This window comes from Vidua macroura, chromosome 13, assembly GCF_024509145.1.
Source record: "Vidua macroura isolate BioBank_ID:100142 chromosome 13, ASM2450914v1, whole genome shotgun sequence".
NCBI lineage: Eukaryota > Metazoa > Chordata > Aves > Passeriformes > Viduidae > Vidua > Vidua macroura.
This window is the reverse complement of record NC_071583.1, coordinates 21,148,889-21,163,697: the sequence shown is the minus strand read 5'-3', so window position 1 is coordinate 21,163,697 and position 14,809 is coordinate 21,148,889. Positions and strand designations below refer to the sequence as shown.

The following is a 14,809-nucleotide window of genomic DNA, read 5'->3' as shown; positions in this document are numbered from 1 at the left end:
AATAGTGCCTGAATAATTGGCAAGGCTATTGTACGTGAAGGTTATGGGAGGCTGGGGAAAATGCATAATAAACTGACACATCAGGATTATTACTAAATATATAGATGGCAAGATAATGGATCTTTCATGAAATGGATGGCTTCTTGTCTTATAAATCATTAGTTTTTGTATGAAGTTTAAAAGCCAGTAAGAAACAGCAGAAGTAGCAATCAGTGGGGTTCTTCAGTCATCAGTGTCTACTAAGTGATGCCTTTGCTGTACAGAGCTCCTCTCTGCTCCCAGGGGACAGGAGATGTTGGGTCACAGAGTGCCTAATTGTGTTTGGCTGCCAAGGGCACAGTGCTTGCTGTGCTGCCCTTCCCTCACAGGGGGTGGAAACCAAGGGTCTCCCTTGCTCTTGTCAAGCCCTGAAACAGGTTATTTCTGTGTCCTGATAAATGCATGTGTGTAGTGAAACCATCTGCTCTTTCTGCTCGGTGGCAAAAGGCACACTTGCACAAGCTGTCAGAGCTCCTGGTTGGATCCCAAGGTTTGTTACTTTAAGCCCAGCAGCCTTGTGACATGCTGTTCCCATCGCAGATGTACTCAGCGGCGCCGGCCCTGCAAAGAGGAAAGCCGTGTCTCTTGGGCAGTAGCCCTTGTGCAAAATCAAATGTCCTGAGCTCAAGCTGTGCTGGCAGGAAGGATTGTAAGGTTAAAAATCATAGTTAATGAATAAGACCAGAACCACTGGTGCTGTGCTTGGCAACCAGAGGTCTGCTGGGCTGCTGTGGCTGATGCCTTCAGAGTCTGTAATGGCAGTCAGGTGTTCATTAAACGGGTTACTGTTGTGCAGGTTGATGTGGACCCTCTTTGCTTGGATTAACCATAGCATGTTGTGAGGGCACTGTTGAAAGCAGAGGTCCATGTATTGTGGGGTGCCTCAGGCCTCAGTGAGTATTCATACGTGCTGATGAGCAGTAGGATGAGGTTTGGTATGAAAACAGTATAATACACACCATGGTAATGGGGCTGAAAGTGCTGATTTTAGTTGTAGTCTATGTAGTTCTCAGGCACTGCTTATTTCTCAGTGGAAGTCATGGGAGGAAATGCCATACATCCTCTGACATATATGATTCTGTCAGCTGAGAATGCAGTGAGTTTGGCAGCAGTCTCAGTGGAGGTTGTTCAAAGGTTTAAGAAATGCCCTGGAAAAATTAGTGGGTATGGACAAGTCCTGGATTCATCTGTTAGGTTAAATGCTAATTTTGGGTGGACAGTGCTAGAGTTGCTTGTTAATGGATTCAGCTGCAATTCCTCATCCCCATCACTCAGAGAGGAAACTCTGTTCCAGCACACTAGATTGACCTTTGTGTTAAACTTTCCCACAAGAAGCATGGTTACTTGCACCCAGCTGTGGGTCCTCAGCACAGGGCATGGATCTGCAGGAGTAAGTCCAGAGAAGGCAATGAAGATGTTCTGAGGGCTGGAACTCTTCTGCTGTGGAGACACTCTGGAAGGACTCTTTAGCCTGGAGAAGACAAGGCTCCAAGGAGAATTAGATCCCTTTCCAGTACCTAAAGGGACTCCAAGAGAGCTGCAGATGGACTTTGGACAAGGGCCTGGAGTGACAGGACAAGGGCAATTGCTTCCTGAGGGCAATTATGGAATATTGGGAAGAAATTCTTCCTTGTGAAAGTGGTGAGGCTCCGGCACAGGTCGTCCTGCCACAGTGGGGGATGGAACAAGATGGGCTTTAAGGTCTGTTCCCACTCCAGCCATTCTATGGGTCTTGTATATTATTATTATTTAGAACAGCATAGAAGGCAGTGTGCATCTCTAGCGTGACCCGTGTAGCACATGGCTGAAGAACAGACTGAGATATTCTTCCTGTGGCCTTCATGTCACAGGGCCGTGGAAGTTCTCATCCACAGATTAAAAGCTTTGAACCATATTTGAATGTTGAAACATAAGGTAGAACACGTAGACGTAAAGCATAGATGTTTCCTTCTTCTAAGCTTAAGAAGTGTATTCAGTGTAAGTGAAAGAAACATTGGGAAACACTGGTGGTGTGTACAGCTTTGCTTCTGATATCTAAAGCAATTACAGAACAGTTTGAAAGCAGACATAAAAGACATACTTCTGTTTGTGTTTGCTGTTGCGGGCCTAAGCAAGCAGAGAAACCCAGACAGATGAGCTGTGCAGTAGGGCAGAGTAGCTCTGCTGCCTGTTAGAGCCCATCTTTAGAGTGTAGTGGTGTATAAAACCTGGGAGCAACCAAAATAGAACATGATTTTATAGTGAGGTGACCAACTAAATATATCAGAGTGTTTATTTGCATTGCTGCATCTGATCTTTGTAAAACTGCCCTGAGCTCTGTGAAGAATAACTGTAATGCTAGGCTGGGTTTATTCCCGAAAAGCAGGAGAGCTCTTTGGGATGTTCTGGAGCTTTTCTCTGTAATCCTGACCATCACCTCTGCTGTGGTTTGCCTGCCCCTGGCTATAGAATCACACATAAGGTTTTGCCCCATTGCTTTGTAGCCATCAGGCCTGTGCTGGCACCAGTGGGATGTATTCCCCAGGCTGTATCCAGTGGATTTCCAGCAGAAATAGCAGGTCTGGGCTCCTTCAGGGAATCTCCCCAGGCTGTAACCTGAACCTGCACTAACAAGTTCCTTGAACCTTTCCACACTGCATAACTGGCTCAGAGTTCAAAGGGTGCAGGCACACTGTGAACTCTCAGGCTCAGGGTTGCTCCAAGGCCAAAGGTATCGTGTCTCAGCCTTGACTTGAACTTGTATTCTGTTTTGGTTGTCTTCAATCAGAAGAATGGAGATGATTTAGCAGCAATGTAGAGTGAACTGTCTTTGTGCTGATGCAGATGAAAGGGAGATTAGGCACAAAATCACTAACCTTTTCATAGAAATCAGTGCAATAAATGGGAAGGCTTAATATAAAGTAATGTTTTGTAAAATTTTTAGGGAGAACTCCACACTTGCCTATATTTGAGATCTCATTCCATTGCAGTAGCTGAACAGCTACAAACAAGTATAGTAATACCAGGTTTAAATATGATTCAAATCACTAGGATCATATTGTTCTTAAAAGACCACCTATGGAATATGTTTGTGTTTATGTACTATTTTTATTTATTGCTGTAGGTTTCTGATCATACACAAGTATTGTCAAATATGACAGTATGATCACACACAGATATGACAAAGATATTAGAGGGGAAAATTGCACTTTTAAGTTAAAATCACAAAGTGATTTAGATTGGAAGGGACCTTAAACATCGTCCATTTCCAATCCTCTGCCGTGGGCAGGAACACATTCCAGTAGACCAGGTTTCTTCAAGGCCTGTCCACCCTGGCATTGAACACTTCCAGGGAAAATTGTGCTGTTTGTTTTAGAAAAATATGTGTATTTCCTCTATGTTGTATATTCATTTGAAAATATTAGAGTGATGTTCCTAGTGTACGCATGTCTGTATACACCTAATTTGTAAGTGATCACAATTAAAAGATATTTCATGCAGGGTTTGAATTACCTGGGCAGTGTAATCCAACACATTATTGCAGTCTCAAAGTGATGCTTTTTGAATCAAAATCTCTTGCATGTGAAGTTTGAAATAAGTGCTGGAATATGAAATACTAAGTCAGGCTGATTTCTTTCTGCTGTTGCCATTCTGCAGTTTCACCGGTGATAATTAAGGAATGGGCTGCTTACAAAGGCAAATCTCCTCAGACCCCTGAGCTGGTGGAAGCCCTCGCCTTCAGGGAGTGGACCTGCCCAAACCTGAAGAAGCTGTGGCTGGGCAAAGCCGTGGAAGACAAGAACCGACGGATGAGGGCATTCCTGGCCTGTATGCGATCAGACACACCAGCAATGCTCAACCCAACTAATGTGCCCACTCATCTTATGGTGCTCTGCTGTGTGCTGAGGTTAGTGTCACCTCCAGGGGCATCAGAACCGAGGAAAGGTTTTACTCTGGGATCTCTAGAAATTCATATTTGCAGCCTCACTGGGAGAGGGGGTTTGGTTGTAGAAAAGCATGTGTGTAGTTCTTTTTCAGTCTCTAAACGGAAGACAGAAAAGATCTTGCGTTGCAAAGAGGTTGTATCATTTGAATTAGTTTTACCTTAGTGTACTCAAGACTTCACCTCGGTAAAAAAAAAACAACTTTTGGGGCCTCAGAGCGTTCTGTGGGTGAAGTTGTACACAAAGGTTTCCAGATTTCCAAAGAAAAAGTCACGAGTTCCAAAATCCTGAACTGTTTAATTTACATATTGAAAATTGACAGAGGAATTGGGAGATGCTTACATTTGGGGTAATTATTTAAGACAACTAGCTTATAATTCTTTCAGAATCCAAGGTTAGCATCTTAAATATGGTAAAATCTAATTGAAATAAAATTTAATTTAATATCATTTTTGAGAATGATAAATGTAGATTTGTCTGTTGAAGTTCATCTTGCCTTTTGAGCACTAAAACACTGTTTCTCCTTATAGGCTACTTGGTATGCAAAAAAAAGTGGTATCTTAAAGCTCCTCTTTTCACTGGCACAGCATGTTTCTCTCCTATCACGTCCCATATCTGCCGTGCTGATTTCTGACTTAGCCATTAAGAAGCCACTGACTGAGGCTGTGCTTCCCTTGCAGGTATATGGTACAGTGGCCGGGGGTGCGCATTCTGCGTCGCCAAGAACTTGATGCTTTCCTTGCCCAAGCATTGTCTCCAAAGCTCTATGAACCTGACCAGCTTCAGGAACTCAAGGTAATTCTTAACTAGGACTTAGATAATTTAAGAGATTTGTTTCCAGCTGATCCAGGAATTAACTGTAGTGACTGATCTATATGTGCCTCACTAAAAGCCTATACGTTCCAAAATGTTAGTAATAGTGGCTTAAAGTATTGCAGAGATGGCTGAAATGGTCTGCAATGTCCATTTTCCAAACACAACACAATAAATCAAAATCACAGGCTGGGTTGGGTTGGGTTGGGAGGGACCTTAAAGCCCATCTCATTCCACTCCCTGACATGGGCAGGGACACCTTCCACTATCCCAAGTTGCTCCAAGCCCCAGCCAACCTGGCCTGGAACACTTCCAGGGATGTTGAGCCCACAGCCTAAATGACATCTAGGGGTAGAGATTTTGGCAAAGGTATCTATTACAGAGTTATCAAAGTCTCACTTCTTTCTTAAGATCTGATGCAAAGAGGAAGAAACTCCACTGTAAAAATCACTGTTCTTAGAGACCTAAGAAAGGAATTCCCAGAGAAAATATTCTTTCCATTCCAGCACAGAACAAATGGCCAGTGATAGCAGATAATATTTTGTTTTAATAGTAATTTTTTTGGTTTTCAATCATACATAAAGTAATGTGGATTACTTCCATAAGATATGTTGGTTAGCTGGAAGATGCAGTAATTCCCTCAGAGTTGTTACTGTCTTCACAGGAAGCAGCTTGTGAAGTCAGACATAAAGAGCAGCTGAATTTGATTGAACCTAGCCATGTGTCTGCAAAATGAGTGGGAGATTCTTTGGGCTCTTAAAGGTTGCTTATGCATAAGGAAGGTGGTAATGGAGTTTAATTTTAAAATTTAATACCAAGGTCTTGAAAATGTTCCCAAGCAAGGGCTGATATTTTGAGAAGTATTTCAGAGAACACTAGTAGTAATATTTTCTTATGCCAGAACTAAAAATACACTTGCTGCAAGCAAATCCTTTTTGCTTTCACTACTACCTATTATTCACTGTTTAATTCTACCTTAGTGTCCCTATCCTACCTCCTAAATAAAGCTGTTATATGCATTCACACTACTTTGTTATTAAGAAATGTGTTCTTAAAGCAAAATCTTGAATCAAATTAATAGAAAATCCATTATGAAGGAGTTAAGAAAGAAATGTGTTACATGGGAACAAAAATGGAATTGGAAAGTTGAGCTCATTCCTGAGATGTTCGGCTACACATCTCAGAAGCATTTAATTCTTTGGAATAAAATTTTGAATGAAGTTTTCTAGTGCTAATTTCCTGTAAGTGTCTTTAGAAATAGTTTCCTGCACTTCGTGTTGAGAAAATAGGGGTTTCTGTTTATCTCTGGTCTCCAGAGCCAGGTGTATGGGGCAACAGCTTTTCTGAAGATGCACAATTATGAGGTTCTGGGGCATTCTTCTGCTCAAACCTCTGAAAGTCTGGATAAGCTTTTAAAATCCCTCTGTTCGCAAGGGTTTTAAAAAGAATGTAACTATTGGAATAAGTTTGAATTATATCTCATTGCGATCTTACGTATTCACTCTGGTTTTGAACAGATTGAGAATCTGGATCCCCGCGGAATCCAGCTGTCTGCTCTCTTTATGAGTGGTGTGGACATGGCTCTTTTTGCCAATGACGCCTGCGGACAGCCGATTCCATGGGAGCACTGCTGTCCCTGGATGTATTTTGATGGGAAATTATTCCAGACCAAGCTCATCAAAGCAAGCCGGGAGAAAGTTCCGCTCATCGACCTCTGTGATGGTCAGGTGTGTAGTTGTGCAGGGTAATGGAGCGTCCATGTGTCCACAAGGGTTCCATGGCGCGGGTTGTCATTCACCACATGTGTCACGTCTGCTTTTAAAGGCAGATATGAGGGGAATGGCTAATGGGTGGGTTTTGCTGTTTAGTTCCTTATTTCTTGAGGAGTAGGATGGCATTTGAGTACATTTGGAAGAAGAGGCATCAAGTTGAATTTGATTTTTTTTTTCTCTCTGGAAATGGAAACACTGATATGATTAATGGCCAAGTTGGAAACTCTGCTCATTTGTTCAAGTCCCACCTTTTTGGGTCAGACTTTCCAAAGGACTAAGCTGCACTGGGTGTGTAGTGAAAGAAAATGGGTGTTTTTTAACTGATTTGACAGACTGTGTAGTCATTCTTGGGGTTCTCAGCTCAAAATCATGCAAAGTTACTATCCACCTGTAAAACCAGGAAACTGATAAAAGACTTTTCTGAATAACCCAAATTTTTTGTTTTTAACTTTTTGAAAGATATGAAATAGTGTCCCTTTTTTTGTGACTTGAGGGAACCTGAGCCTAACTTCGCTACTGATGGTGGCTGTGGTGCCTTCTCAGGGTTATAACCCTCCAGGCATGTTTCAGCCTGTATGCACAGACTTTGGTTTGCAGTCCAGGTTTAGGATGATGATTCTGTCTCTACTTCTCTATTATATTGGGTTTTCCTTTGAATTTGTTGTGTAAATGTAGCTTTATACAATTGAAATGAGAATTTTAATGTCCCTCTGTGACCTTCTCTTTATTCCTAGGCTGAGCAGGCAGCCAAGGTTGAAAAGATGCGTCAGAGCATCCTAGAAGGATTAAATTTCTCCAGGCAGAACCATCCTCTCCCTTTCCCACCTCCACCTGCCATGCCTTTCTATCCAGCTTCTATGTATCCTCGACACTTTGGGCCAGTCCCACCACCTCAGGGCAGGGGGAGAGGCTTTGCTGGTAAGTGATGGGACAGCGGTGCCACACATTACCTTACCTCGCACATTCCCAAAACTACCAACTCTGGTCAATTTCATAGGGAAAATACAGAAAAGCAAGTGGTCAGCTTGTGTTGGCATGTGCCAATCACTGTATTTTGGAGTTGCTTTTATTAGCCCAGTGGTATGGAATGTGCTGTATTGCTGTGTACTTTCATCAGGATTTTAGTAACTATGCCAGATCAAAATGTTTTTACTGTTGTTGTAGAACTAGAAAAAAGAGGAATGGATTGACACTGGGCAGTATGAAAAAGCTTTGATTTGCACAGTAAATTGGTTCAAAACATTTATAAATTACCAGACACAGTTCAACTGTCAGGGCTGAAGACAACCTTTCCCCCTCCCCACTCCTCTGTGTTTTGCTGCAGTCATATAACCATTGGCACCCTCAAGTGTAAATACTGACATAACCATTCCAGGCTGTTCCTAGAATTGCTCCCTTCCTCAAACTCTCTCCATACCAAGGCCCAGAGGTGTATAAATACTGGCCACAGGCATTTCAGGGGTGCCATGACTGTAGCTACCAGTGCTCACTGCCAGAAAAACTGTCACAAGCCTTTACAATGCCATAGAAGTTGGGATCCCATTCCAAGCCCCAAGGCCTGCCCTTCGGATCAGAGGCTCCCTGCTGGCTGAGACAGCAGGACACCTTTGGCCAGGGCTCCCTGCAGCATTGCCTACAGGAGCCTGGCCCGTGGGAGCGTGGCCCTCCCACCTGGCCCTGGAAGGGTGGAAGGAGGCAGCAACCTCTCTGCTGGGGCCTTCCCGGTTGCTTGGCCCCCTCACAGCTTTTCCCCTGTCTTTCTTTACCCTGGGTCTAACAGGAGTCTATGGCTTCGGAGGCCCTTATGGGGAAACAGTAGCCACAGGCACTTACCGGGCCTTCCGGGTGGCGGCAGCGGCAGGACACTCCGGAGCCTTCTCTGGCAATGACAGCAACAGGACTAGCAAGTTTCAGGGCGGTAATTATACCCAAACCCCTTTTCTTAGAGCTTCTGGCAACGGCTTCCTCCACTGTACGGGTTGGTCTGAGGCTTTCCTACTGACTCCCTGTCTTCTTAACTGTCTCAGCTTCCCTCTCTAGAGCCTGCCCGGCTGCTGTCCGCTCTGCTCCTGTCCCTGCCGCAAGCCCCCAGCGCCAGCCCTCCTTGTGCCAGAAACCTCCTCCAAACACAGGAGAGCCCAAAACCCAGTGGGCAGCCTGTCTCCTGTGCTCCCACTGGTGAAGAGGGCATCTGTAACCCACTGGCCTCTGTATTAACAGGGAATTTCCAAAATCTGGGGACAGTTGAGCTTTTTCAAAGACCAGCATAGAAATGACTGACTTTGGTATTACTGCTGAGCCCTAGTTTGCTGGCATCAGTGCTGGTGTGGACACAGGAGTGGGATTTACTTCCCTACCTGTGTACCCATTGCTCACTTCCTGTATGATGTGATATGATGGAAACCTGTTGAGGGTAAATTTTTCCCACATATTTAGCTGTTCTTTCTGGCCTCTGAGCTTTTATCCTAAGAGCAAACACACCTCTAGTGCTTCATACTAGTGTGGATAACTTTGGCCGAGCAAACCATCTGCATTTGGAGCTGAAGGACTTGCACAGGGAAGTAGAAGTCTTCTGGATGTAATCAGTAGTGTAGTTCCCAGCCTATAACATTTGGAGACTAATTATGCCTGTGTAAATGCTGTGGTTTGTAACCCTTTTTGTGCTGATGATCTTACCAGTAACATCTTGCTCAGTTCACATACCTGGATTTCTTGAAATATATGTTATGCCAGAGCTGATTTAGTATAAAGACATGAGCAACTTGAACAAAAGTTGTAGTTGCATCTTAGACAACTGTAACTTTAGCTGCCTTCTTTGAGGGGGAATGATGAATACACCTTTTAAACTAGATCTGTTTGAATGCTACATTTTTATAGCAACTTAGTGTTAGAGCTTATCCGGCCTAGTAAGTTCTTTATTGCCAATATAATCTGTGAGATCTGTGCTTATACTTGCTGTTGGCTAAAAAGTGCCTTGAACCTGCAAGAATTCCTTCTTCAAGAATGCAGGAAAAAAACAATCTTCAGCCAGCTTGTAAAATTCCCCTGGTTTCTTGAAGCCTATCTCAAGTATATTTTTAATTACTGAAACCGAAGCATTCATGTCAGATAATTTTTCTTTTCAGAATTCATATGTATTTTTAAAAAGGGGTGGGGAGAAACAGGCTCTTGGAATTCTAACACTTCTGGAATACTGCAAAATGAGCAATAATCTCACAGTATCCCTAGAGGAAATGGGTTATGTGGTGAAATCTGGGCAAACAGCTTTCCACTCACTTGGAACTTTACTGTGATTATTGTGAAGGTCAAAGTTTGGTTTTGCTTTTATGTGCAGGAGTCCAACCTATTCCTTCTCAGGGAGGGAAACTTGAAATTGCCGGCACTGTAGTCGGCCATTGGGCTGGAAGCAGACGTGGACGAGGGGGGAGAGGGCCATTTCCTCTGCAGGTGGTGTCCGTGGGAGGACCAGCCAGAGGGTAAGTGCCAGCCTGGGAATGTGTTTCTCACGTGGGATTTAATGACTGGGGAAGCAAGGAAAACAGGGAGAAGCTGGAAGCAGTAGAGATAGCATATGACACACTTTAGGACGCATAGGGTTAATTATACCCACTGAATATTCAAGAAAAACATTGGCCTTCCTTTTAAGATGCTTTTCACCAGTTATTTGTATAGGTATAAGCATTTTTATGTGCAAATAAAATTCATACTCAATCTGAAATATATATAGATATATATACACACACAGAGAGGTTGCTTTTGCATGAGGAGATGACTTTGGGACTTTTCCATTAAACCAGTAGATACATTACATTAAAATCCTTTCTTTTTTATGGAAGGACATTTATTAAGAAGCATGATAACAGTTTTAATAACTACATTATGTAAGCATGTGAAGCAGAAAACACCTGAAGGGCTGAGTTTAATAGTTTTCTGAGTTTAATAGTTCTCTGTTACAGTCATGATGGAATTGTGCTTAAAAGAATATTAATTTCTTCAGCTCTTCCACTTCATTTCACTACACTGAAGTTATAGGTGCTCAGCATGTCTGAAAACCAAGTACTTTATTGCAAAAATATCTAGTTTGTTACTTTTAAGATGGTATTTTTTCCATAGGCTTGCTGGTTCTGTGCCTTAAAGAACTCTCTTTATCTTTCATTAAGGTTGTGTCTATTACAGGAGACAATCCTAAAGTATTATGATTTATGTATGGTGTCTGTCTATATTAGGAGTGGTGTAAAGCTGATGGATTTATTGCCACCTTGAACTAGGGAGCAGCAGTGTGAAAGACTGCACTGCATGAATTTCATCTATCTGTTAATTTACTCCAATGTGCACTATGAAGCTTCATGCTGGAGTCAGCCAGAGCTGTTGGAATGCCTGTCATATTGGGCTGAGTGAAGAGTTGGGTTAATCTGAAGCACTGGGAGAATAGGAGCTGCTGTAGAGCCAGGGAGAGGCAGGAGCAATGGGAAACAAATGTCAACCAGTTCAGTGGCTGCAGAGCTGACCCTTTGAGGGGACCCTATTTAGCTAGGACTGCCCAGTTCTCAAGAATGAGATCCAGCTGCCAAAAGAGAAGCATTGCGTGTTGTTTTAGGCACCTGTGGCACCTGTCAGGCACCTGTGTGGGTGTGGGGGGGTTTTGGGAGCCCTGCGCTGATCCAGAGCAGCATCTGGAGAGAGTGGGAGTGAGCAAAGATGCCTCACTGAACCTCATTGAAATGAGGTTCTTGGATGATCATCAGTTCTGTTTTTCATGAGGGTACATGAGCAGAGCTGGTTGCTTCTCCCAATGATCTGCACTCTGTGTGGGGAGGTGCTGCTGATGATGGCCGGTGTCCTGCCAAAGCCAGTGTCTGCCAAAGCACCCTGAGCAAGGTCTGTGGGCAGCCTAGGGCTCAGAGCTCGCTTACATCCACACAAGACAGCAGTTCATCCATCTCCTGAAGAGGGAAATACCTGAATTCATGCAGAACATCGGTAGCCGGGAACTGAGAACTCTCCTTATCTGGGAAGTGAACAGATCACTGAAAGGGTGTTGCTGCTCCTGCCTGTAGCTTTATGACAGAGAAATACGATTTTTCAGTAGTAGATTTCAATTTGAGATAAAATGCATGAAGTTTCTTTTTGTTGGAGGTACTGTCTTAAGGCAGTAATGTTTGGTGCAGATTGTCGCTCCAAAGAGACAGGAAAACTATCAATGTCAGATCTTCCTGTTTCCATCAGATCAGCACTGATAGGACATTGGCCACATGTAGAGTTACTAGAATAGGCCAGAGGGAAAATGACTGCAGGCAGCTTACCTGTTTGTTGGGTCAGTTGATACTAAAGTAGAACCAATAGGAAAACATGAGTTAAGGGAAAACTTATGTCAAGGGTTCTGCCTAAAGACAGAATCACAGAACCATAGAATATTTTGAGTTAGAAAGGAGCCAAAAGGATCACGGAGTCCAACCCTTGGTCCTGCACAGACACCCCAACAATCCCACCCTGGGCATCCCTGGCAGCGCTGTCCAAACGCTCCTGGAGCTCTGGCAGCCTCGGGGCCATGGCCATTCCCTGGGGAGCCTGGGCAGTGCCCAGCACCCTCTGGGGGAAGAACCTTTCCTGATCTCCAATGCTTTAACAACAGGTTCATGTTGGTAGAGGTTGTTTCCTACCAAAGGTCACAACTAGGAAACAGCACAGCAGATTGTCTTAGTTCATGGCCCAGTTTTGCACACTTGTATTCCATTTTTATCTCTTTCAGCAGAGGGGACTGGGTCAGGCTTGTTCACCCCATTGCTTCATGTCTCTGCAATGCTGAGCTCAGATGTTGTTCTTACTGTGTAAAATTACACCAGCTGCTTTGTATTAGCGTCAATCCATCAGTGTATTTAGTTTGATTTTCTGAGGGGGAAAAGTTTTTCTCAGCTACTTGAAGGGCACGCTTTGACCTTGTAAAGAGAGCCAGTGAGATCGGCAAGGAGGGAACACAGTGAGAGGGACTCACATGCAAATCACAGCTCCTCTCTTTTCATTCTCTGCTGTTGCTTCTAAACCCCAGCACTGCCCTGGGCAGCCTGTACCAGGGCTTGACCCTTTCTGTGAACACATTTTTCCAAATATATCTAATCTAAGCCACCTCCCCTGGCACAACTTGAGACCAAGGTGAGAACGTTTGGTTTCATCTAATGTAATCTGTAGTGAATCACAACAAAAACTACCACGTAATGTGTCTAAGTTGGGAGTCTCCATTGGAAAACATCCCAACTTACCAACTGCCACATGCCAGATAAAGGTGAAACTCCTTTATTCCCTCAGTTTCTTAGATAATTTTGTGCCTACACAACTTTTTAATTCTGCCTCACTTTTTTTTATCAGAGCCTGTCTCTTGTGTTTACATTGGGAACTGTTACTTAATGGGGGAAATGGCTTTCTATGTGGTTCAAATTGCTATTTTTGTAAGGTGAAACTATTTTGAGCTCTGGTTTTAAAGTGCCATGAAGATAATTTGACACTTGGAAAATGTTTCTGCAAAGCTTGAAAATATAATTGTTTCATTTGAATGGAAATCTAGAAAGAGACATTTTATTGCTCTGGACCTGAAAGGTTTGTTGGGTTTGATACAATTGCAAACAGCAGAACCCTGCAATTCAGAATTAGGTATCTTTCCTCTTTCAAGATGTGTTGATGATAGGCACTAGACCGTAAAGCTACGGAAATAACAGTCTGGCAAAACTAAGTGTAAAGCAGTTGTAAACAAAACTGATCAGTGTTTTATTTTCTCCCCTTGCCCCACCCCTGCAGGCGACCTAGAGGAGTTATCTCCACTCCGGTGATAAGAACTTTTGGAAGAGGTGGAAGGTACTATGGGCGAGGTTATAAAAGCCAGGGAGCAATTCAGGTAATGAAGCCATGTGCCTGACTGCAGCACTCTCTGTGACGGGCTGGGCTGGGGTGGATTCCAGACCAGCACCACTTTAACAGCTACAAGTGTTTCTGGCGACCTGTGGAAGCTGTGAGCAGCACAGCGGTGACAGGACAGGCTGGTGTCACAGCTCACTTAAAGCAAACTTTGCTTCTAAAGACAGATGTGGAAGAATGTATTTTGACATGAATCCTGTGCCTACACAGCTCTAACCAGCCACGGGAGTAGAAGAAAATTTAGAAAATGGGAGAAATACAAAGCTGAAACAAATTAGCAGTTCTGTTCCTGCCCCACTCTTCCCTAGTTTCTTTTCTGGGACCACAGTCCAGCCTCATGAAGGAAAGTTTGTAGCAGTGAAGGATCTTTGCTGCTGCCGTGCTCCAGATGTAAGAGATCACTCTAAACTTCTTGGGAATAGCAGAGCAACCTTTCCCCCTGAGCATGCGGGTTCCTTCCTGGTGACACCCTGCAAACCGTCCATGGATCATGACTTCTGTCTGTTCCATGGATCCTTCAAATATAGCTGAGGCACACTGCTGATCTGTATGAGATGCCAGTTGCTTTCAGAGTTCTGTTTTCCTCCCTTTTCCATGGTTCTGGCTGCTATGCAGTTTGGATGAATGAGTAGTAAATAGTTGAAAAAACTTCCACAATAAATATGTCATGTGGATATGCCATTTGTCAGGGAGACCTGAGAGTAGGGGGATGTTTTCAGGTGTCAGACAGTAAAAGAATGTTCTCCAGTAGATAATGAAGCAACTGTTAACTTCCAGTAAAACTTATTGTTTTACAGGTGTAAAAATTCAAATGCTTCTTTCTTGTTAAATTGCTGTGTACGCAGACTATATGTCTACAAATGTACCTGTGGATCTGAAACTTTGCATCTTTAAGTAGAAAAGAAACCACTGTGTTAATAATAGGGCATCTAATTTCTGAGTACCTTAAGCTTTGAAATAAAGGAAATACTGAAAACGAGCTCCCAAATGCTCCAGGCTTACTACAGGTGTACATATTGGGAGTATAGTTCAAGTAGTAGCTGCAGGTGTCTTGACAACTGCCATCAAGGATGGGTATTTGCATTTTTATTAATGATATGTAATTTGGATGGTAAATACTTGTGATCACAAGGACCTATGTGTAAAATTGTGCCTGGAGAAGATAAATGGCATTTTCTATGGACCTGAGCTGATTGCATTTTGTGGTCATCAAGGCCATATAGGATGTTCCTTGTACAAGAAGAGAAAAAAGATTATTTAAAATGCACGTGGCAGGGAGAACTTGGGAAAGTTCCCACACAGTGAGTGGACTGTGAGGGCCAGATGAGGCTGGGAGGTGCCAGTGGCCCCTCTGCC

The 14,809-nt window shown here is 43.4% G+C and overlaps 1 protein-coding gene across 3 annotated transcripts in view; it reads left to right on the top strand.

Annotated features, from left to right (window-relative positions):
- The window catches only part of FAM120A (family with sequence similarity 120A), a 47,979-nt gene that overhangs the window by 30,129 nt on the left and 3,041 nt on the right, over nucleotides 1-14,809 (top strand). For 2 of the 3 annotated variants that reach the window (XM_053988972.1, XM_053988971.1), the window contains exons 11-17: nucleotides 3,676-3,925; nucleotides 4,643-4,757; nucleotides 6,293-6,502; nucleotides 7,282-7,465; nucleotides 8,328-8,465; nucleotides 9,882-10,023; nucleotides 13,337-13,433. In XM_053988972.1, coding sequence (XP_053844947.1) covers nucleotides 3,676-3,925; nucleotides 4,643-4,757; nucleotides 6,293-6,502; nucleotides 7,282-7,465; nucleotides 8,328-8,465; nucleotides 9,882-10,023; nucleotides 13,337-13,433 — 1,136 coding nt within the window. The remainder of the gene's footprint in view (nucleotides 1-3,675; nucleotides 3,926-4,642; nucleotides 4,758-6,292; nucleotides 6,503-7,281; nucleotides 7,466-8,327; nucleotides 8,466-9,881; nucleotides 10,024-13,336; nucleotides 13,434-14,809) is intronic. The other variant, XM_053988973.1, reaches the window with a different exon arrangement.